The sequence below is a fragment of the Ornithodoros turicata genome, chromosome 3 (assembly GCF_037126465.1).
Source record: "Ornithodoros turicata isolate Travis chromosome 3, ASM3712646v1, whole genome shotgun sequence".
Classification (NCBI taxonomy): Eukaryota; Metazoa; Arthropoda; class Arachnida; order Ixodida; family Argasidae; genus Ornithodoros; species Ornithodoros turicata.
Genome location: NC_088203.1, coordinates 6,525,964 through 6,550,080, shown reverse-complemented (window position 1 = coordinate 6,550,080; position 24,117 = coordinate 6,525,964). Strand labels below are relative to the sequence as shown.

General features: G+C 48.8%; 2 protein-coding genes and 1 long non-coding RNA gene across 3 annotated transcripts; 1 reads left to right on the top strand and 2 right to left on the bottom strand.

Annotated features, from left to right (window-relative positions):
• Positions 1–502: 502 nt before the first annotated feature.
• On the bottom strand, positions 503–2,265 carry LOC135387718 (uncharacterized). The gene is made up of 3 exons (XM_064616816.1): positions 2,230–2,265; positions 1,359–1,617; positions 503–1,164 (listed from the first exon to the last, which is right to left on the bottom strand). Exons 1-3 carry the CDS (start codon positions 2,263–2,265, stop codon positions 503–505), a joined length of 957 nt encoding a protein of 318 aa, XP_064472886.1.
• Positions 2,266–13,173: 10,908 nt separating this feature from the next.
• On the top strand, positions 13,174–17,699 carry LOC135389842 (uncharacterized). Its single transcript, XM_064619872.1, has 3 exons — positions 13,174–14,661; positions 15,047–15,667; positions 16,966–17,699. Exons 2-3 carry the CDS (start codon positions 15,584–15,586, stop codon positions 17,494–17,496), a joined length of 615 nt encoding a protein of 204 aa, XP_064475942.1. The 5' UTR covers positions 13,174–14,661; positions 15,047–15,583; the 3' UTR covers positions 17,497–17,699.
• Positions 17,700–19,716: 2,017 nt separating this feature from the next.
• Positions 19,717–22,779, bottom strand: LOC135389841 (uncharacterized). The gene is made up of 3 exons (XR_010421602.1): positions 20,031–22,779; positions 19,773–19,814; positions 19,717–19,732 (listed from the first exon to the last, which is right to left on the bottom strand). It is a non-coding gene; the product is annotated as an uncharacterized LOC135389841 (long non-coding RNA).
• Positions 22,780–24,117: the final 1,338 nt, after the last annotated feature.

Below are 24,117 nucleotides of genomic sequence, written 5' to 3'. Positions count from 1 at the left end.
CCTAAAGAACTATATACATGTCTCCCAGAGCAAAATGCAAGTCTGAAATGCACTTGCATTGCCAGGTCGGCTGTCTTCTGCTGCGCACTCATACTCAACAACAACAGGCAAGAAGGAACAAGGGAAGAGCACACCGGGAAGAGACCGCCGCGTATTAATGCATGAATATGCAATGTAAAAATCGAGTATCGCCCCTAAATTAATGTGAACGTTTCAGTTTTCGATCCCAGCATAAAAACAGAAAACGGGGTGTAGCCCACCCGAAGTCGTTTCGCGCTTCATTTACTCTGTGGAAGTCTAAGGAAACTGGTCCACACTAGGACTCCGACAGAAAGGGAAAAAACAATCTTTACTGCGTGGTGCCACTTCGACACTGCCCAGAAAAGAACTGCCAGCTCGAGAGGGAAGAAGCAGTCCTCGAGGACCGTGTCCATCGTTAGATGGCGGTGGCGCTACAGGCTCCCCCCTCTAGAAGCTCGCAGAGCGAGCACACAAAAAGAGTCTAAGGTCGAAGGCAGATAGGCGGCTTCGAGTCCCGGTGCACCCGGCGAGACGGGGAGGAAACCGGGGTCACGGGGGAGGGGACCGAAGAGACGGGAGCTGGAAACGCTGAGCCAGACGGAATGTCCATGTATGCGGGCTTAATGCGATCCGTGGAAACCACCTCGGAGCGCCCATTGATGAGGAGTGTGAAGGATTTCGGACGGTGACTTTGGACGAGGTAGGGACCGTCGTATGGGTTCTGCAGGGGCTGCCGATGACCGTCGTGGCGTACGAAGACATGTGTCGTGGTTGCCAGGTCGGGGTGCACGAAGACGCGACGATCGGATGAGGGTCGGTAAGACGGCGCCCGCAGGGTGGCACAGAATGAGGAGAGCCGGGTGGCAAAATCTTGCGGGTCGGGCAGGGGCTGAGTTGCGCCGGGAGCGAAGAATTCACCGGGGAGGCGAAGGGGGCCGCCGTACAGCAAATCTGCTGCGGAAGCACCGCAGTCTTTGATGGCGCTGCGGATACCAAGCAGAACCAGGGGCAAGTGCTCGGACCAACGTTCCGGAAACTCCGAGGTCTTCAGGGCTGCCTTGAGCTGTCTATGGAGCCTCTCTACGAGCCCGTTAGAGCAGGGAATGGTATGCAGTGGTGAGACGGTGCTGGGCTCCCAGGAATCTGCATACCGCGGCGAAAAGGCGGGAAGTAAATTGGCGACCGCGGTCAGTGGTGATAGTGGCTGGTTCCCCGAACCGGGATACCCATGTGGTGAGAAATGCACCACAGACAGTAGGGGCGGTAATGTCGGGAATGGGGTAGGCTTCTGGCCATCGGGGAAAACCGGTCAACACATGTTAGAAGGTAGGTGTTACCCGAAGAAGGTGGAAGGGGACCGACGAGGTCGATGTGTATGTGCCGGAAACGGGCTTCGGGTAAGGGGAAGGCAGCGGAGGGCGACGACGTGTGAAGGTGCACCTTGGCTCGTTGGTATGCTAGACATGTGCGGGTCCAGTGACGGACGTCCTTCTGCATGCTGGGCCACAGGAAAGGGGTGGAGATGAGACGCTGCGTGGCTCGTATACCGGGGTGGGCGAGGCAGTGGAACGCGTCGAAGACCTGGCGTCGAAAGGCCTGAGGGACATAAGGCCTGGGCGTTCCCGTAGAAGTGTCACAGAGTAGGGGTTGAGTGCTGACAGGCAATGGTTGACAGGGCGTTCGCCGTCCGGGTGACCAGATGTGGAAGTCTAAGGAAACTGGTCCACACTAGACTCCGACAGAAAGGGAAAAAAAAACAATCTTTACTGCGTGGTGCCACTTCGACACTGCCCCGAAAAGAACTGCCAGCTCGAGAGGGAAGAAGCAGTCCTCGAGGACCGTGACCATCGTTACATGGCGGTGGCGCTACAACTCCATACGTTTCATGCCATACTTGACAATCGTTCAATGGCCGACTGCATTTTTCTCGATTTTTCCAAATCGTTTCATAAGGACTCCAATCGGCCTCTACTTCTAAACTACGTATGATTGAATGGCAAATAGATTTGGTGTATCCTGACACACCGCAAACAATTTGTACAGCAAATGTTAACTCCACCCTGCATACATTGACACACATTACTACGTTACAGTACACAACAGTACAGTACAGTACACAACCGCGGACGCAAGCGCCTGCGTTGTTGAGGAATGTAAATTGCTCGTTAGATTTCACGAGGCACAGCGAATGTGGACACCACAACTCACCTGAATGATGCTCACCGTTGCCTCATTTTGGTGCATCCCACTCCGAGCCTAGTTCAGCGTCTAGAACACCAATCACAGTGACACCCATCTTCGACAGGGCATTGAAAATTGCGGCAGGTTGCAGCTGTTTCATATTTTTCGCGGACTGTATCAGATTTCTGCAAGAGCATCACAGCTTTCCATCACATTCCATCACACAATCCACATTTATTCTAAGGCTCCGCAAAAGCGGTTACACTCCGTTAGTGTAGGCGTATAGGTACTCTCATATTGCACACACTGCGGCGGAACCAGGGACAGAAAAAAAAAAAAAAAACAAGTTGACGAAGGCCCCTGGCACCTGCAGTATGGGCATCATAACACATCTTCGCTTTCCATCTCCATCTTCAAAGATATAGCAGCCTTTTCACACACCATATACATTTGTTTCAATTCATTCTCTCGATAATATCGTTCGCTCATATACTTCATAGCTGCACTCTATTGTTCACCAAACCGCGGCACGTTTTCAAATTCCTGTTTGATAGTGCACATACATCTGTACAAGGCGAAATACATTCAGTAGTCGTGCCATCTGATAATTTAAACTTTGTGTGCCAGTTGCGTGAGGCCAGGTTCGTAGTACAGTAGGCCTTCCTCTCTAATGTGAGCCCAGGCAAAAATCTGGACTGGTTCCGGAATGGTTCCAGTTGAACGTGAATATTCCCACACTACGGTAGGTACGAAAATGAGGCGGAATTTTGGCATTCGAGCAAGTGTGGCGCACAAACGCTGGTCGACCTATGCGGAGCCGAACGACCCACCACCCTTATTCTACCGATATGTGAGGGTGGGGTGGGGATACGGCGTTCGACATGCCGCCGTCAGGGGCGATGTGAATATCGAAATTATATATTGCAAGTCTGTTACTCACCGGAAGACGAGACGTCCACAAAAGTGGAAGAGGTTGCTGGAAAGGTGTAGAAAATGTTCATTTACGAAACGTACTTGTTGCGGCGTTTATACAGAAATTTATTCGAGCGAAAGACGCACTGCTTTCTGTTGCAACATGAGCAGAAGTCTTTCCATGAAACCATGAAATTCACCGACATTCACCTACACTCTGAAAAAAAAAAGGAGTCGTACCGACTCCTTTACGGGGGTAAAACGTCCTAACTCCGGGGTGCAAAATAACACCCCTTTTGAAGAGTATCTGCAACTCCGGGAGCTACGGAGTAAAGTTTACTCCTATGGTACAGAGTAAAAGTTACTCCCATACAGCTCCCTATTTACTCCAGCATATTGGGTGTAAAAGTAACTCCGTTCATGAGGCTAGCCTAACTCCACTGGGGAGCTTTTGTTATGCTACATAAGGCATAAAAGTTATGCCCTTCACCTGGAGTGCACATTACTCCAGTCGTCCCCTCACCTTGAAGATCATGCAAATAAGTGTTGCAAAACAGTATATCCAAATAAGAAACATTTATTGTGTCTCTGATACAAATTGGCAAAAACAGAAAAAGGAAGCTTTCAGTGCTTAATATGATCCTATGAAAACAACTGGTAAGATGCCACAGGTACAAGTACATTCTTGCATCATAAGGTTGCCACACACCCAATGCAACTATCACCTGGCATATACTTCCAACTCCTACAAACAGGAAACAAAACAGTTCATCTGTCACTATACATTAACATATCGTGCATAGGAATTTGGCTTATCGGCACCCACTTTTCTGCTTTTTCATGAGAAAGCAGGGGGAGACGCGCCTTTTGAAGTGCATCTGGCTGAGGCATAAAGTGCAGTACATGTATAGATTTTTCTTTTTTCTTGGCAGAAGGTAGTTGCCTTATATGAGAAACTGCTGTCATATGTAGTTCACAATTTGGAGCCTACAAGAATATCTTGCCTAAAATAGATGTGTGTATACACTTCCCAATATATCTATTGTAAAACACCTATAATAAGATGAGCACTTACACAAGTGAAAAGGTCAGATGCACCTCCTTCAGCAGATGAGCAAGGGCATGAATTACTCATGCTGGGTAGTAATCTGCAACATAAATATAGGTAACAGAGTCCGAGCAGTGGCGATATGTTACGTTATCATAAGTCAAATGCTTTCATAACTAACAATTGTGCCAAACAAACTATGCTAAGAAAATGAATGGTTTGAATCATGTCTGTGCGTGCAGTGATTGGTGCTATGTCGGTTACTTACTATCTTGTTCATCAATGATATTCTCATTTACGAGCTGATGATTACTCTAACTAGTCCCTTTCTCTTCCTTGCAATGTACATCCAACCTTTGTGGAGGTTTTTTTTCCTTCTCTGTCTGCCCAATGTGCCGTGTAAACGACTCGTAAATCTGAAACAGTAACAACAGCATTAGAACTCAACACTGATGCAGTGGCGAATCCGGGGGGAGGGACGGTTGGGCGATCGCCCCCCCCCCCCGCTCAAAACAGTAGGTTTGGCAGCGGTGTCCCCCCCCCCCCCCCACTTAGGGGCTTCGACAAACAAACCGCCCCCCAAACAACAACAACAAAAACGACACGGACTGGATCCGCCCCTGCACTGACACCACTTGTCGTCGGCAGGACACACGTGAATGATAATACAGAACGGCGGTAATACCTACCCCATTTGAACTTACCAGTGCAGGGTACCTCCTTACCACAACCTGCACAGTTGACTTCTCATTCCAGAGCCATGGCGAGTGATGCTAGCCTTTAGGTAACTTCGTCATCTGCAGTGCGTTCCATCAAAGCCAGACTATTCTGCAATGCTGTTAACATTAATTAACAAAGCGTCCTATGGGTGGGGATACGGCGTTCGACATGCCGCCGTCAGGGGCGATGTGAATATCGAAATTATATATTGCGGGTCTGTTACTCACCAGCGTTGTTTGTGCTGCCGGTCGACAAAGTTGACGGTCCTGGACCTGGTGTAGAAATTAATGTCCATTTACGAAACGCACTCGTTGCGGCGGTTATGCATTACTAGAGACAAAATTCATTCGAGCGAAAGACTCACTGCTTTCTGTTGCAACATGAGCAGAAGTCTTTCCATGAAACCATGAAATTCACCGACATTCACCTAGGTACGCTGGTCGACCTATCCCAAGCCGAACGACCCACCACCCTTATTCTACCGATATGAGAGGGTGGGGTGGGGATACGGCGTTCGACATGCCGCCGTCAGGGGCGATGTGAATATCGAAATTATATATTGCGGGTCTGTTACTCACCAGCGTTGTTTGTGCTGCCGGTCGACAAAGTTGACGGTCCTGGACCTGGTGTAGAAATTAATGTCCATTTACGAAACGCACTCGTTGCGGCGGTTATGCATTACTAGAGACAAAATTCATTCGAGCGAAAGACGCACTGCTTTCTGTTGCAACATGAGCAGAAGTCTTTCCATGAAACCATGAAATTCACCGACATTCACCTAGGTACGCTGGTCGACCTATCCCAAGCCGAACGACCCACCACCCTTATTCTACCGATATGAGAGGGTGGGGTAGGGATACGGCGTTCGGCATGCCGCCGTCAGGGGCGATGTGAATATCGAAATTATATATTGCAAGTCTGTTACTCACCGGAAGAGGAGACCTCAACGAAAGAAGAGGTTGCTGGAAAGGTGTAGAAAATAATGTTCATTTACGAAACGTACTTGTTGCGGCGGTTATACATAAAGTGAGACAAAATTAATTCGAGCGAAAGACGCACTGCCTTCTATTGAAACAATTTGTACAGCAAATGTTAACTCCGCCCTGCATACATTGACACACATTACTACGTTACATTAATATACAAGAACCATCTCCCTGACTCCGTAACAGTGGCGGATTCATGTTTGGGGGCGAGGGATTTTGTTGTAAATTCTTCACAGTCGTGAGGAAGGTTTAACAGCTACTCAAATAGAACAGCAGAGTTTACAAGTACAGTAACTGTACAGTACTGTACAGTTGGTTACTTTACCGGGTGCCAACAGTGAATATCCATGAGCATTTCTCGAGAACAAACTGAGGCACCTACCAAAATTAAAATTAATAGCAAAGTTAATATTTCGCGACTAAAAATCCGCGGGCGCGCCATGTCACTGCATGTGTGCATGGAGAGGTGGTCTTTCGGTTTTGTGCGTCGACCACAGAAGCCAAATCCGGTATACTTGATGGCTGATGATCGATGATATACGCGAACATAGAACTTGGTAACCGATAATAACCAGTTTTATGCTGTTCAATGCGCATAAAAGCGCATCACCGCGATCCTATCTCACCCAAAACCTCAGCCACAGACAGAGCGGCGGCGCGCATGCCTCTCGCGGCACCCAACGCGGTGCTAGTACCCCTTCGCGGTCACTAACGTTGCCAATATAGCAGCGTCATTGACACAACCGCGGACGCAAGCGCCTGCGTTGTTGAGGAATGTAAATTGCTCGTTAGATTTCACGAGGCACAGCGAATGTGGACACCACAACTCACCTGAATGATGCTCACAGTTGCCTCATTTTGGTGCATCCCACTCCGAGCCTAGTTCAGCGTCTAGAACACCAATCGCAGTGACACCCATCTTCGACAGGGCATTGAAAATTGCGGCAGGTTGCAGCTGTTTCATATTTTTCGCGGACTGTATCAGATTTCTGCAAGAGCATGACAGCTTTCCATCACATTCCATCACACCATCCACATTTATTCTAAGGCTCCGCAAAAGCGGTTACACTCCGTTAGTGTAGGCGTATAGGTACTCGCATATTCCGCACACTGCGGCGGAACCAGGGACAAAAAACAAACAAACAAACAAGTTGACGAAGGCCCCTGGCACCTGCAGTATGGGCATCATAACACATCTTCGCATTCCATCTCCATCTTCAAAGATATAGCAGCCTTTTCACACACCATATACATTTGTTTCAATTCATTCTCTCGATAATATCGTTCGCTCATATACTTCATAGCTGCACTCTATTGTTCACCAAACCGCGGCACGTTTTCAAATTCCTGTTTGATAGTGCACATACATCTGTACAAGGCGAAGTACATTCAGTAGTCGTGCCATCTGATAATTTAAACTTTGTGTGCCAGTCACGTGAGGCCAGGTTCGTAGTACAGTAGGCCTTCCTCTCTAATGTGAGCCCAGGCAAAAATCTGGACTGGTTCCGGAATGGTTCCAGTTGAACGTGAATATTCCCACACTACGGTAGGTACGAAAATGAGGCGGAATTTTGGCATTCGAGCAAGTGTGGCGCACAAACGCTGGTCGACCTATGCGGAGCCGAACGACCCACCACCCTTATTCTACCGATATGTGAGGGTGGGGTGGGGATACGGCGTTCGACATGCCGCCGTCAGGGGCCATGTGAATATCGAAATTATATATTGCAAGTCTGTTACTCACCGGAAGACGAGACGTCCACAAAAGTGGAAGAGGTTGCTGGAAAGGTGTAGAAAATAATGTTCATTTACGAAACGTACTTGTTGCGGCGTTTATACAGAAATTTATTCGAGCGAAAGACGCACTGCTTTCTGTTGCAACATGAGCAGAAGTGTCTTTCCATGAAACCATGAAATTCACCGACATTCACCTAGGTACGCTGGTCGACCTATGCCAAGCCGAACGACCCACCACCCTTATTCTACCGATATGAGAGGGTGGGGTGGGGATACGGCGTTCGACATGCCGCCGTCAGGGGCGATGTGAATATCGAAATTATATATTGCAAGTCTGTTACTCACCCGTCGAGTGGGTCCCCAGTGTAGAGGAACGGCTTTCTGGAAAGGTGTAGAAAATAATGTTCATTCACGAAACGTACTTGTTGCGGCGGTTATACAGAAATTTATTCGAGCGAGAGACGCACTGCTTTCTGTTGCAACATGAGCAGAAGTCTTTGCATGAAACCATGAAATTCACCGACATTCACCGACATTCACCTAGGTACGCTGGTCGACCTATGCCAAGCCGAACGACCCACCAGCCTTATTCTACCGATATTTCAGGGTGGGGTAGGGATACGGCGTTCGGCATGCCGCCGCCAGGGGCGATGTGAATATCGAAATTATATATTGCAAGTCTGTTACTCACCCGTCGAGTGGGTCCCCAGTGTAGAGGAACGGCTTTCTGGAAAGGTGTAGAAAATAATGTTCATTTGCGAAACGTACTTGTTGCGGCGGTTATACAGAAATTTATTCGAGCGAGAGACGCACTGCTTTCTGTTGCAACATGAGCAGAAGTCTTTGCATGAAACCATGAAATTCACCGACATTCACCTAGGTACGCTGGTCGACCTATGCCAAGCCGAACGACCCACCAGCCTTATTCTACCGATATTTCAGGGTGGGGTAGGGATACGGCGTTCGGCATGCCGCCGCCAGGGGCGATGTGAATATCGAAATTATATATTGCAAGTCTGTTACTCACCCGTCGAGTGGGTCCCCAGTGTAGAGGAACGGCTTTCTGGAAAGGTGTAGAAAATAATGTTCATTTGCGAAACGTACTTGTTGCGGCGGTTATACAGAAATTTATTCGAGCGAGAGACGCACTGCTTTCTGTTGCAACATGAGCAGAAGTCTTTGCATGAAACCATGAAATTCACCGACATTCACCTAGGTACGCTGGTCGACCTATGCCAAGCCGAACGACCCACCAGCCTTATTCTACCGATATTTCAGGGTGGGGTAGGGATACGGCGTTCGGCATGCCGCCGCCAGGGGCGATGTGAATATCGAAATTATATATTGCAAGTCTGTTACTCACCCGTCGAGTGGGTCCCCAGTGTAGAGGAACGGCTTTCTGGAAAGGTGTAGAAAATAATGTTCATTTACGAAACGTACTTGTTGCGGCGGTTATACAGAAATTTATTCGAGCGAGAGACGCACTGCTTTCTGTTGCAACATGAGCAGAAGTCTTTGCATGAAACCATGAAATTCACCGACATTCACCTAGGTACGCTGGTCGACCTATGCCAAGCCGAACGACCCACCAGCCTTATTCTACCCATATTTCAGGGTGGGGTAGGGATACGGCGTTCGGCATGCCGCCGCCAGGGGCGATGTAAATGTCGAAATTATATATTGCGGGTCTGTTACTCACCAGCGTTGTTGGAGCTCAGCGTGGACAAAGGTGACAGTCCTGGACCTGGTGTAGAAATTAATGTCCATTTACGAAACGCACTCGTTGCGGTGGTTATGCATTACGAGAGACAAAATTCATTCGAGCGAAAGACGCACTACTTTCTGTTGCAACATGAGCATAAGTGTTTTTCTGTGAAACCATGAAATTCACCGACATTCACCCTCGTACGCTGGTCGACCTCCCCGTTGCCGAACGACCCACCAACCTTATTCTACCGATATGTGAGGGTGGGGTGGGGATACGGCGTTCGACATGCCGCCGTCAGGGGCGATGTGAATATCGAAATTATATATTGCACGTCTGTTACTCACCTGACGTCCAGTTTCCCATAGAGGAAGTTGCGGGCCCTTGAAAGGTGTAGAAAATAATGTTCATTTACGAAACGTACTTGTTGCGGCGTTTATACAGAAATTTATTCGAGCGAGAGACGCACTGCTTTCTGTTGCAACATGAGCAGAAGTCTTTGCATGAAACCATGAAATTCACCGACATTCACCTAGGTACGCTGGTCGACCTATGCCAAGCCGAACGACCCACCAGCCTTATTCTACCGATATTTCAGGGTGGGGTAGGGATACGGCGTTCGGCATGCCGCCGCCAGGGGCGATGTAAATGTCGAAATTATATATTGCGGGTCTGTTACTCACCAGCGTTGTTGGAGCTCAGCGTGGACAAAGGTGACAGTCCTGGACCTGGTGTAGAAATTAATGTCCATTTACGAAACGCACTCGTTGCGGTGGTTATGCATTACGAGAGACAAAATTCATTCGAGCGAAAGACGCACTACTTTCTGTTGCAACATGAGCATAAGTGTTTTTCTGTGAAACCATGAAATTCACCGACATTCACCCTCGTACGCTGGTCGACCTCCCCGTTGCCGAAGGACCCACCAACCTTATTCTACCGATATGTGAGGGTGGGGTGGGGATACGGCGTTCGACATGCCGCCGTCAGGGGCGATGTGAATATCGAAATTATATATTGCACGTCTGTTACTCACCTGACGTCCAGTTTCCCATAGAGGAAGTTGCGGGCCCTTGAAAGGTGTAGAAAATAATGTTCATTTACGAAACGTACTTGTTGCGGCGTTTATACAGAAATTTATTCGAGCGAGAGACGCACTGCTTTCTGTTGCAACATGAGCAGAAGTCTTTCCATGAAACCATGAAATTCACCGACATTCACCTTGGTACGCTGGTCGACCTATGCCAAGCCGAACGACCCACCACCCTTATTCTACCGATATGAGAGGGTGGGGTGGGGATACGCCGTTCGACATGCCGCCGTGAGGGGCGATGTGAATATCGAAATTATATATTGCGGGTCTGTTACTCACCAGCGTTGTTTGTGCTGCCGGTCGACAAAGTTGACGGTCCTGGACCTGGTGTAGAAATTAATGTCCATTTACGAAACGCACTCGTTGCGGCGGTTATGCATTACGAGAGACAAAATTCATTCGAGCGAAAGACGCACTACTTTCTGTTGCAACATGAGCATAAGTGTTTTTCTGTGAAACCATGAAATTCACCGACATTCACCTAGGTACGCTGGTCGACCTATGCCAAGCCCAACGACCCACCAGCCTTATTCTACCGATATGTCAGGGTGGGGTAGGGATACGGCGTTCGGCATGCCGCCGCCAGGGGCGATGTAAATGTCGAAATTATATATTGCTGGTCTGTTACTCACCAGCGTTGGAGGAGCTGAGCGAAGGTGACAGTCCTGGACCTGGTGTAGAAATTAATGTCCATTTACGAAACGCACTCGTTGCGGCGGTTATGCATTACGAGAGACAAAATTCATTCGAGCGAAAGACGCACTACTTTCTGTTGCAACATGAGCATAAGTGTTTTTCTGTGAAACCATGAAATTCACCGACATTCACCCTGGTACGCTGGTCGACCTCCCCGTTGCCGAACGACCCACCAACCTTATTCTACCGATATGTCAGGGTGGGGTGGGGATACGGCGTTCGACATGCCGCCGTCAGGGGCGATGTGAATATCGAAATTATATATTGCAAGTCTGTTACTCACCCGTCGAGTGGGTCCCCAGTGTAGAGGAACGGCTTTCTGGAAAGGTGTAGAAAATAATGTCCATTTACGAAACGTACTTGTTGCGGCGGCTATACATAAAGTGAGACAAAATTAATTCGAGCGAAAGACGCACTGCCTTCTATTGAAACAATTTGTACAGCAAATGTTAACTCCGCCCTGCATACATTGACACACATTACTACGTTACATTAATATACAAGAACCATCTCCCTGACTCCGTAACAGTGGCGAATTCATGTTTGGGGGCGAGGGATTTTGTTGTAAATTCTTCACAGTCGTGAGGAAGGTTTAACAGCTACTCAAATAGAACAGCAAAGTTTACAAGTACAGTAACTGTACAGTACTGTACAGTTGGTTACTTTACCGGGTGCCAACAGTGAATATCCATGAGCATTTCTCGAGAACAAACTGAGGCACCTACCAAAATTAAAATTAATAGCAAAGTTAATATTTCGCGACTAAAAATCCGCGGGCGCGCCATGTCACTGCATGTGTGCATGGAGAGGTGGTCTTTCGGTTTTGTGCGTCGACCACAGAAGCCAAATCCGGTATACTTGATGGCTGATGATCGATGATATACGCGAACATAGAACTTGGTAACCGATAATAACTAGTTTTATGCTGTTCAATGCGCATAAAAGCGCATCACCGCGATCCTATCTCACCCAAAACCTCAGCCACAGACAGAGCGGCGGCGCGCATGCCTCTCGCGGCACCCAACGCGGTGCTAGTTCCCCTTCGCCGTCACTAACGTTGCGAATATAGCAGCGTCATTGACACAACCGCGGACGCAAGCGCCTGCGTTGTTGAGGAATATAAATTGCTCGTTAGATTTCACGAGGCACAGCGAATGTGGACACCACAACTCACCTGAATGATGCTCACCGTTGCCTCATTTTGGTGCATCCCACTCCGAGCCTAGTTCAGCGTCTAGAACACCAATCGCAGTGACACCCATCTTCGACAGGGCATTGAAAATTGCGGCAGGTTGCAGCTGTTTCATATTTTGCGCGGAGTCCGCGCAAAATATGAAACAGCTGCAACCTCGGACTGTATCAGATTTCTGCAAGAGCATCACAGCTTTCCATCACATTCCATCACACCATCCACCAGTGATGGCCAGTAGTTAACTACAACTACTAGTTAAACTACCTGATTGTAGTTAAAAAGTAGTTGTGAACTACTTGGAGAAATGTAGTCTGCAACTACTAGTTAAACTACTATTTCGAGTAGTTAACTACAGTAGTTAGGTTACTGCAGGCGCCGACTACTTCCGATTTTGCCGCAAGCTTTACGGCACCATTGTGCTTCGAATTTTTACCTCGAGCTACTTCTTTGATGAGAAAGGAGGTGCAGAGCAATTGTGCCGTGCATGTGTACTAAATCTTCACTTGCATCACTGCTTGTGATTCATATTTAGGTGTCTAAGAACGCTATAGAATGGGATTGGTGTTGATGGACAACGTTAAGTTAAGTAGTTATAGATGTAGTTAAACTACATTGCAGTAGTTAAAGAAGTAGTTTTAACTACCTCCCCTGAAAAGTAGTTGAACTACTAGTTAAACTACTCAATTGCAAAGTAGTTAGTAGTTATAGTTAAACTACTGTAGAAGTAGTTAGTGGCCATCACTGCCATCCACATTTATTCTAAGGCTCCGCAAAAGCGGTTACACTCCATTAGTGTAGGCGTATAGGTACTCGCATATTCCACACACTGCGGCGGAACCAGGGACAAAAGAAAAAAACAAACAAGTTGACGAAGGCCTCTGGCACCTGCAGTATGGTCATCATAACACATCTTCGCTTTCCATCTCCATCTTCAAAGATATAGCAGCCTTTTCACACACCATATACATTTGTTTCAATTCATTCTCTCGATAATATCGTTCGCTCATATACTTCATAGCTGCACTCTATTGTTCACCAAACCGCGGCACGTTTTCAAATTCCTGTTTGATAGTGCACATACATCTGTACAAGGCGAAGTACATTCAGTAGTCGTGCCATCTGATAATTTAAACTTTGTGTGCCAGTCGCGTGAGGCCAGGTTCGTAGTACAGTAGGCCTTCCTCTCTAATGTGAGCCCAGGCAAAAATCTGGACTGGTTCCGGAATGGTTCCAGTTGAACGTGAATATTCCCACACTACGGTAGGTACCAAAATGAGGCGGAATTTTGGCATTCGAGCAAGTGTGGCGCACAAACGCTGGTCGACCTATGCGGAGCCGAACGACCCACCACCCTTATTCTACCGATATGTGAGGGTGGGGTGGGGATACAGCGTTCGACATGCCGCCGTCAGGGGCCATGTGAATATCGAAATTATATATTGCAAGTCTGTTACTCACCTCAGGTCCAGTTTCCCAGAGAGGAAGTTGCGGGCCTTGAAAGGTGAAGTTAATAATGTCCATTTACGAAACGTACGTGTTGCGGCGGTTATACAGAAAGTGAGACAAAATTAATTCGAGCGAAAGACTCACTGCTTTCTGTTTAAACATGAGCAGAAGTTTTTGGATTTCAGATAAAATGGGCAACAGCATCTCTGATCACGGTGGTGAACCTTCAAACACTGAAAACCAAGGTAAAGCACCAGCTACATTGCTGGTGATCGAAGAAACAAAGCTAAAGTAAGTTTTATGACCCGAAATACTCTGTAATTTAGTCTTCTCTGGCTGCATTGTTTCTTTTAGTCCAACAGAGCTGCTCTGCGGTTCATGTAAAATGCACTAAATGTGGCAGATTTCTTATCTGCCAGATATGCCAGCATCCCGTGCTACGAACTTGGTGGGGGGCGCGGCCTTTTTCTTATTTAAGGCAGGTAGCCTGGCCTTGTAGGTCATTCCTGGCCGGGGTAAAATCGCGGCAAGACTGTGTTGAAAGGTAGAATAAACCTGGTATGTTCGTTTGAATTTCATTGAATTTTGAGGGTTGGTGTTCGTTGAGGGTGTCTTTCGTCCAGTTTCCAGCGGTTCATGGATACAGTGTTGGGAGATGCGAAGTACAATTTCGCAATGGCATACATGGATGATGTTGTAGTGTTTTCTAGAAATTTTCAGGAACACTTCGAACACCAGTCAATCGTCCTTGCAAGGATGAATGAAGCGGGCATTACGATCAACCCCCGCAAGGTGCAGCTGGCATCGTCTAGGATCAGTATTGTCGGCTTTGTGGTTGACGGAGGTACCATCCGTCCTAACGACGACAAGCTAAAGGCGATCACGGAGTTCCCGGTAACGTCAAAGCCTTCAAGCGCTTCCTAGGTATGGTTGGTTTTTACAGACAATTCATTCCTAAATATGCCGAGCTAGCGCAGCCGCTTAACCAGTTGTTGCGCAAGGACACGCGCTGGAATTGGGGAGAAGAGCAGGAACGATCATTTCGAGCTCTATCACAAGCAATCGCTGATACGGCTAGGCTTTATCAGCCCGACCTCAACCCAAGCAGCAAAATGCACTGAAAGTCGAGTGCAATAGGGGTGGACGGGTAGGTGAACAGATGAACCTTGAACAGATTCATGAAACTACAGAACATTGATAAGACACATACCGTCCACCCCTATTGCACTCGACTTTCAGTACATTGTGCTGCTTGGGAACAAACCATTTGTTGTGCAAACAGATGCAAGCGATTATGATGTTGGCGCAGTTCTCTTGCAGGAGCATGACGCTACTGTTTGTCCAGTGGCTTTTGCAAGTCGCACGCTGAATCCGGCAGAACGGAACTACTCCGTGACGGAAAAGGAGCGCTTGGCGATAATCTTCGCTTTCGACCTTTACCTGGACGGCAGTACCTTCACTGTCCAGACTTTCCAGGAACTTTCTTGGCTGCAGCGGCTCCATAACCCGTCTGGACGACTTGCCAGGTGGTCCCTGATGCTACAAGACTACTCCTTCAACGTGGAGTACAGGCGGGGCGCAACGAACGTGGTAGCAGACGCACTATCCCGCGCGCCTCTACCGGAGGGCGAAGAGGAAGGCACCGAGGCGCCTTCTCAACTTCTGGCAGCAGCACAGGTGGCAGGAGACGTATCTTCGTCTTGGGGCACGGTCGTGAGCAGAGAGCAGCTCCTAGACGCTCAGCTCGATGGCCTTTGTCAGCGGGTGTCGCAGTGGATAGCTGAGCAAGACTTGGCTGACACCGGAGTGACTGACGGACGGCACGACTCCTATCTGCTGGGCGAGGATGGCATCCTGTTCAGATACATACCCCAGGCGGATGAGGACGACGGCTGATCCCCGTTCAGAGTCGTGGTGCCACGGAAGTTGCGTAAGTCTTTCATACGTTACTTTCATGACTCGGCATTGGCAGGTCACAGCAGCGGCAGGAAAACTTATGAAAAGTTGAAAAGTATGTCGTGTTGCGACATAACTTTTGCCAGGCCAGGAATGAGGCAGGATGGAACGAAGTACGTTCGTACTTGTCCCGTATGCCAGAGAGCAAAACCTCGTGGTGGTTTACCTCCTGGGCGCATACAGCCTGTTCAGAGCAATAGACCCTGGCAGATAGTTGCTTGTGATGTGATGGGACCGTTTCCCCGTAGTCCTAGAGGTAACCAGGTTTGTGGTTACTGATCATTTCACGAAATGGGTTGAGCTGTTTCCTCTCAGGACACTTCCAGGAGAGTGCGGGAAAAACTACTCGACACCTTTTGCCGGTTCGGGTTCCCCGCACAGCTGATCACCGACAACGCAACGTACTTTACAAGTAAGGTATTGCGCTGTCTTAGGCATTCAGCATAAGAAGACTTCCCTGTATCACCCTCAGGCTAACATTACCGAACGTGTTAATCGGAACCTGAAAATGACGTGGTTGCTTTTACTAGTCAGCACCACCGTGATTGGGATCCTCGCCTGATTGAGCTGGCGTGCGCTACACGGACAACGGTCAACAGGTCTACAGGCTTCACCCTGAACTTGGGACGAGAGGCCCCTTTTCCTGTGGAGAAGGCTCTAGGTCTCCGGGATGGTGCTACCCAGCCTCCTTATTCAGGGTTTGCTGAGGACCTCCGGAGTCGACTGGACGGTGCAGCCCGGACGGCTCGGGAGAACCTGGACGTCGCAAGGTTGGACCAGGCTCGCCAGTACAACCGTGGATGTCGGAACCTCACCTACAGCGTCGGTGACCTCGTCCTTCGTCGGACACACCCGCTAAGTGATGCGTCACGACGCTTTGCAGCTTCACTCGCAAGTGCGTGCTCCTCCGGGCTCACTTACAGGCTTCGTCGCTGCGACACCGGCGAAGAGACTGGGCCAGTTCACATCTCGGACCTGAAGTCTTACCACCTCCGAGACCCTGACGAAGAGGAGCCCGATTTGCAACCTGCCTCCCCCCAAGACCTGAACCCAGATACCGTTCCCAGACCTGCGTCCAGCCGCTACAACTTGCGTCCCCGCAGGCGGCACACGTAGCTGCCACTATCTCCATCGCTAAGCATAGTGCTTGTGCTTTATTAGTGTGATTTCTGTTCCACAGTCTGTTCCGCTGTCTATTCTAGGGGGGTGCCTTCTCTGGCGCCCACGGTTTGAAGCTGCCTACTTACCGTTTCCCTTTTTCTTCTCTCGCAGATGCAACAACATCGCGGACAGTGGAGGACTATGGAGTCACGTGCCTCACCTGGTCGTTCCGCCTCAGCTCCGGCTCTCGTAGGAACCCTCGTCTCAGTGGCCACTTGGACTATAATCCACAACGGACAGCCCGTTTCCTGGGCGTCGCGCTCGCGATGGAACAACCAGCCCCGACCACTAGGGGGTGCACGGACAGCAGCTCCATTTCTGGGCCCCACTCTTGCCGAACGACACCCCAGCGACCCGCTTCAGCCACTGACGGCAGAAGAAAGAAGGCTTTTGTGCCCAGTCTGCCTGGTCTCCGAGGTGCACCGAACTACACATAGACGGGGCTCCCTCCACCAAGCCCGGACCGAGGCCGCCCGCGCCACGAATGATGTAAACGCCGCTCTTGCCACTATCAGACGCCTTAGGCCAGAGTTGCTAGCCGATCCTGGGCTGCTCACGGCTCACGGTCCTGCTCCACCTCCGGGACCACCACCTCCGCCGGCCCCAGAAGAGGATCTCCTTGATGACCTCATGGACTTGTAGGGGGGGAGATTGTGGCAGATTTCTTATCTGCCAGATATGCCAGCATCCCGTGCTACGAACTTGGTGGGGGCGTGGCCTTTTTCTTATTTAGGGTCGGTAGCCTGGCCTTGTATGGCATTCTTGGCCGGGGTAAAATCGCGGCAAGACGTGTTCGTCGCTCTGGTTGCTCGACTGTGTTGAAAAGTAGAATAAACCTGGTATGTTCGTTTGAATTTCATTGAATTTTGAGGGTTGGTGTTGGGGTGGTCCAAATGGTGGCGTCGGGCACGAGCGGAGTGTTGCATTTCAGAAGAAATGGGCAACAGCATCTCTGATCAGGGTGGTCAACTTTCAAACACAGAAAACCAAGGTAAAGCACCAGCTACATTGCTTGTGATCGAAGAAACAAAAAGAAGTCGTATGACCCGAAATACTCTGTAGTGTAGTCTTCTCTGGCTGCATCATGTGTTCTTATGTGTGCATTACGGCTAAATGAACTGTATATGAAGCTATAGCAGTGCTGGAACGGTTAAATCGCGCAATTTTGTGATTCCACCTATCTGATATCTTGTACTGTACGTTGCACAATGCTACTTGGCAGATTAAACATTTCGTCACCCACCCACATACGCCCCCTAAGGCCTCTCCAACCCTTGTGGTTGGTGCCGGACGAAGGAGAATACAGGGTGTCGAACGGAAACGTTTTTCGTTCCGGTTTTCGTTCCGGTTACATCATAAACGATCCGGTACCGGTTCTGCTCCGGAGCAAAAAAATAACGGTTCATACCGGTTTTTAACCGGTTCCGCTTCTGCTGGGAATACTCATCCCCACACACACACAAAAAAAAATTCAGCGTACATGGTATTTAATATTAATAGACAGATGTGAAATTGGTAGCTCCTGGTTCCTGTAGGTTACTGTCTGTTCAAATGGGCTTTCTCATTTCTTGAAGATGATTGATTGATTATTTAAAAGAAAACCAGGGAGAAATTGAACTGGTCTCCTGACTACTTCTGCTACTCACAAAACAAAACAACAATCTACAAACAACCAAAAACAAACAAAGTACATTCCCCATCCCCAACAATTAGTGTGTTAGTACACTAGGTGCAAGTGAATAAATATCACTAGAACATGCGGAGAAACAGATACACACTAATGCAAAGATACACACTACAAATACACACTACAGAGATACACACTGATACGAGGCACTCGCACAAAATCCTAAAATATGAGTTTCTTGAAATTTCTTGAAGCGCGTGCTACAAATTGACTTGTTTGTCGTGATGTCATAAGTACTTTCTTGCTGGGTTGGAGCGATTGCGTCCCATCCGAATGTCTGTTGCTACTGTCTAGCCAGCAAGCACCACCGCACGAGTACGACGCAAATCGAGGAACACCTTCACTCACAAACGCGCTCGACGGCTCCGTTTTATTTTCGTGGTGTCCTGTCCACAAAGGAGTTGCCACTTTGCACGGGCTTGCCCTCGCGTATACGTAAATGTATTCAACTTAGCTGCTCTCAAACAAGGGACGCGTTGCGCGACATTATCGATAAAGAAGCTGTTATGCAGCCCCCTTGTTGTTTAGTTGAGGAGAGTTTGGGGGGATCAAATTAAAACGAACACTACGGGACATTGCTGGAGAGTCACATGTACCTCGAAGTCTGTGTGCGTGCGCGAACGACAAACCATTAAAAAGGGAGCCTAAGGGTACACCGACATACATTCCATCGTAACCGTAACCCTCGTATAGTATCCATGACATGACTTCAGAGCACACGACGCCTCATTCGCCTATCCGTAGTCCAAAACGGCGAAGTTTTTTCTTGGACCGAAAACCGTTAAATTATTTTTCGGTTTCCCTCCTGAGCGAAAAAAATGTATACCGTTTCGATTCCGTTCCGGTTCGCACCAAAATAGCGTTTTTTTTTCGGTTTTCGGTTCCGGTTTTCGGTTCGCTCCGACACCCTGGGAGAATACGCCTAAGTTGTAAATAAATGACGTCAGAGACGACGTCACTACTATGAATACTTCGAGATGTAGGACCTGCGTCTCCCATATGATCTGTACACTGCGTGTATGGGGACACGGTATGAAAGTTGGCTGTACAAAGGAGTACAATAAAATACACTCTACTTCCCTTCGTTTATTAATACAATTCACAATTTTTTACATTCAAGGACACAGCTGTAAAGGCTTGCACTGCCGTGGAGCAGATGAAGGAGTTGCGTGGGTGAGCCATATGCCTCATCTGTTTCACGTACTTTGACGCGACTTACTTGATGTCTTACCTGACTCATTTGCGTTCACGAACATCCATCCGTGAAAAGCACCTGAAATTCACAAATTCGTCGTAAGTAGCAGGGCCACTGGAGCATCACATGTGACATCTTCACCCTGATAAGCGTTGGAGGTTTACCAATAGGGACACTGAGCTAAGAGATAGAGATAAGGCTGCTACTATATAGCATATAGTAGGAGGAACCCACATTCTGGAAAGGATACCGAACAAAAAGCACGAAACATTGCACTACTGGCACGCAACTAACCTTTACTTCACCAAATCTAAGGGCTTCTGGACGTATCTTCCAACACGCACACAAGAAAGCACGTCCAGGCATCACCTGTAGAGCAGAATAACACATCCACAGCAGTTCGGTGCAACAGAGGAGCCCAGAGTAGAGCACTGCACGGGCCCCCGACCCGGCCCGACCCGGCCCGCGGGCCGGGCTGGGCTTGTTATTGGCTGTGTGCTCCGGGTCGGGCCGAGCCCGGGCCGACAAAATACGCCAGCACCGCGGGCCGGGCCGGGCCCGGGCCGTTAAAATACGCCACCACCGCGGGCCGGGCCGGGCCCGGGCCGACAAATATGTTCCCGAGAGCCAGGCCGGGCCACGCAGCTAATTCCACACATTGGAGATGCATTAGTTCATATCATCATGCGCTTGCGTCATTCCTGTGCATATTTTGCAAAGACAAGCAAAGGGTACTGCATTATGCATATGATTCGACCCTCTAGAACATTTCCAAGCCACTTTACATTGCTCCTCACTCCTCACATATTTCACAATCACTTTGGCAAAGCTTGGTGAGAGGGATAGGGACTGGGAGAAGCAGTTTGTTGACAGCATGCTCTATCTCCGCAAAATCTTGACAGTGTAACGATAACGCCCCGTGCGTTCTGGATTTAATTTGGTCTCGTGCGGTTACGGTGTTAAACCGCCATCACTTGTATGTTTGTCTTCTCTCCTTATAAATTTACTTATAAATTTGTTTGATAATCGCCAGAAACGCGTACGTCGCGGCTGGAAATACTAGGCCGGGATCTACTCGCCGGGTCACCGGGCCGGGCCGGGCCGGGCTCTATTTGCTTAGACGCCGGGCCGGGCCGGGCTCTAGTCACTGGGTCACCGGGCCGGGCCGGGCCGGGCCGCATAAAAATATGATGGTCCGGGCCCGGGTCGGGCCGGGCCATTTTTCGATGCGCCCGGGCCGGGTCGGGCCCGGAAAAGTCGGCCCGTGCAGTGCTCTAGCCCAGAGCCACAACGAAACGCGAAAATCCGGATGCGAGAACAAACGCGTCCGTCCTCAACGAACTTTACAAGCGAAATGGACGCCAGAGCCCCGCCTGGTGGCGGCGGTGGAAGGGAAGGAAGATGCATGCTGTTCAGGCGCTCCTCGCACTATGGCAAGAGAACGGAAAGTCGCGCGAAGACGGGACTAATACCTAATACTATCGGAAAGCGGACGCTTTCCCCGTCAAAAAGACCTCAATCGCCTTTCTACTCCAACAAAAGTCCGATATCGAGAAAAATGCCCCCGGTCCTATGTATAAGAGGGCCGCCGTTGCCACGGTGTCCTAACTCGGGAACGGAGAGGGATAGAAAGGTGCCGCAAGTTTGTACGCGTTGCCTATGTCGAGCGCGTTTATCCATTAAAAGGAAATTCGCATCCGCCGCGGGCTTGGAACCTGAAAACGTGGGACGTGAAGTCAGGAAATGGTGGTCGGTGTCAGGAATGTCGAGAATGACGCCTTAACCGCTGGAAATGGACGGGTGGTTTGAATGAGAAAGTTGTAGAGCAGAGAACAGAGCACATGCACAATTTCGACTGAACCGGACGTCGGGTATGCGAGTTGAGACTCCGAATAGTGGGAAGCGTTTCAGAGTTGCGCTAGCCGGACTGGTCGCCTCGTCGTACTCTTAAGCCGATATCGCGAGAACGGAACGTCGCTCGTCTACGGGATCAACGCTGTTCGAAAGAGCACACCGAGACTGTCACAACGAAGGGAAACACGACCATGTTGTAGCAAGGGGAACGTTTTGGGGGGGAGAAAAGTCGTCGGTCCCATGTACCGGGAGGCCAGTAAACGCGGAAACCTGTAACTCGAGAACCGCTAGGGTTGGAAAAGTGTGGTATATTTTACCACGTGCACCGCGTCGATAGCAGTATGCTCTCGAAAGATACATCATGTCCGACGCGAGCTTATTTCCGAAAAAGGGCCCCGAAGTTCGAAAAAACGGCGCTTCTAACGCGTCTCCTCGTACAACTTCTAAACCACTAGAGATCAGCTGCTAGTGTGATTTGAGCGATCGTAGAGCTATTCCAGACCTGTTCGGACCTAAATTTTGGTCTCGATCCGACAAACGGGGCGAGAGGTACGGGACTTTGGAGATGTCGGAAGCACCTATGGGGGCCTTGAATTTCCAAATATCTCGGCAACTGTCAGGATTTCCCACAAGCCACGAGCATGCAGACGAAGGGGGAAGAAACGGGAATTCGTCACAAAAAACCGCGTCCCGATATGACAGCTACAGACCGAGATATTAGACCCGGAAACCCATCGAACGACAAAGCAGTATCTCTGGATGGGGTTCAACAACCACTGGACGGTTCAAAAACGCCAAGTACTGTAATATGCCAAATGTGTGCATGGAACGCACGCATCATTTTATGTTTGATGTTTGGTCGATCAATAATAGACTTGTATGTATGTTCCAAAAATGAATCTAGCATCAGTTATTTTAAGCCGCAGCTTAAAATAACTGATGAAACACATATCACCCTCCTAAATTCAATATAAATTTTTTACATGTAAAAATTTTATATTGATTTTAGAAGGGCTGATATGTGTTCCTGCACGTTCTTACTTATTTCAGGGTTTCAAGGACTTAACTGGTCGAGAAAGGATGACTCCTATATGGCCGTATGTGACCCTGTATGACTCCTGCATGGTCTACATATAGGGCCCGTGTAACTCCTGCATCCTCAATGTAGGAACTTATGGGTCCTGCATGATCCTACATGACTCCTGCATGGGCTCTTTTAGGATCCCATACTGGCCTACACAGGACTTATATAGGTTCCTAAATAACACATAAGGATCCTGTGACATCCTATATAATTTTACACAGGACCTATATGAATTACTTACGTTTTTTTTTCAATAGGGGTGGTTTCGTCACAAGATAAAAATGGGACTGGTGTACTCGAAGGGGAAAACGGAGAATGTGCGCAAAAGAAGAAAAAAAAAGAAAAAAAGACGTTTCTAGGGAAGGTCCTACACGAGGAACTAAGAATACAGAATATTAAGTGGCCAACCCGATATGGAGCTGCACGTGAATGTGCAAGCTCGAGCACTCTGTGTAACACCCGTCGACAAGTGATTTACAAGCACCTGAGTCCAATTTTTCATTGAGGCCGCTTGGATAGGGCACCTTTTCTTTCCGTTTTCGCTCGTTTGAAGTATGCAAACCGTAGCGGAAAACAGCAACGCAAATATAATCGAGAGTACGGCCGGAACCCGAATGCCATGGTCGGACAATGTACACTCTGGGCGACCATGGAGATCTAAATTGAGTCGCCTAGTTATAGAGGCAGAGTCAGCGGAATATCGAGGAGGATGGAATACCAGTACTATACAGAACTGCTAGGTAGCGAAGATGATCGTGACAGCTTATATGGGTTTCATGCACGTAAGGCAGGGAAGGTACAGGTGAGAAACATCACAGAGCTCGCTCACTCTCTTTCGTCTGCACCCTATGGGTTCAACCCGTACGGTGCGATCCGCCGGAAGGCCGGTCTGAATTTCCCTTATCTGCTCAAGTGTCATTTGACGAATTCGTTGCCTGATTAGCCCACCAAATTCTAGACAAAACTGCCTTGTCAGCAATGAGTGGCTAACCCGAGGTTGCACCAACAACGCGAAGCAAAGAAGAGTTTTCGCGGAGTGTGCTGAGCTTGGGTTCTTTAGTCCGCCTTTTTGGGTACGTTACACCAAACGTGCTCAACACTAACGCTACCCTTAAGCGTGACTGAAATCGTCGTCCGGCAGAACTATCCTGGACTGTTTTGTCATAATGCCTAACATCGGTGTCTTCATATTCCACCCAAAGTTGGAACAAAAATGTGTGGCAGTGAACATAAGTTGCCTTGGGTTGAAGTACCACATACAATGCTATAATACAGAACACCGTGTTATCACTTATCTGGTAGGCGCAGGACGAAGCCCATGACAAGATCCACCTCCGTGGAGCAAATGTGCTGTGAAAAAGCGTTACTCTTCGCTCGGCGTCGGACGCCCTGCGAAAACCGTCAAAAGCGTAAAGCGCTAACCGCATACGACGAATTCTCGAC

Bases quoted from the DNA above. Each gene is read 5' to 3' on its own strand.
- LOC135387718 (XM_064616816.1), bottom strand. From the start codon at position 2,265: ATGCACCAAAATGAGGCAACGGTGAGCATCATTCAG. The intron at 1,618-2,229 runs GTGAGTTGTGGT...TATGTCCCTCAG, and splicing joins CAACGGTGAGCATCATTCAG to GCCTTTCGACGCCAGGTCTT. The intron at 1,165-1,358 runs GTAACACCTACC...CGCGGTATGCAG, and splicing joins TCCCCTTCCACCTTCTTCGG to ATTCCTGGGAGCCCAGCACC.
- LOC135389842 (XM_064619872.1), top strand. From the start codon at position 15,584: ATGGCATCCTGTTCAGATACATACCCCAGGCGGATGAGGACGACGGCT. The intron at 15,668-16,965 runs GTAAGTCTTTCA...CTTCTCTCGCAG, and splicing joins CGTGGTGCCACGGAAGTTGC to ATGCAACAACATCGCGGACA.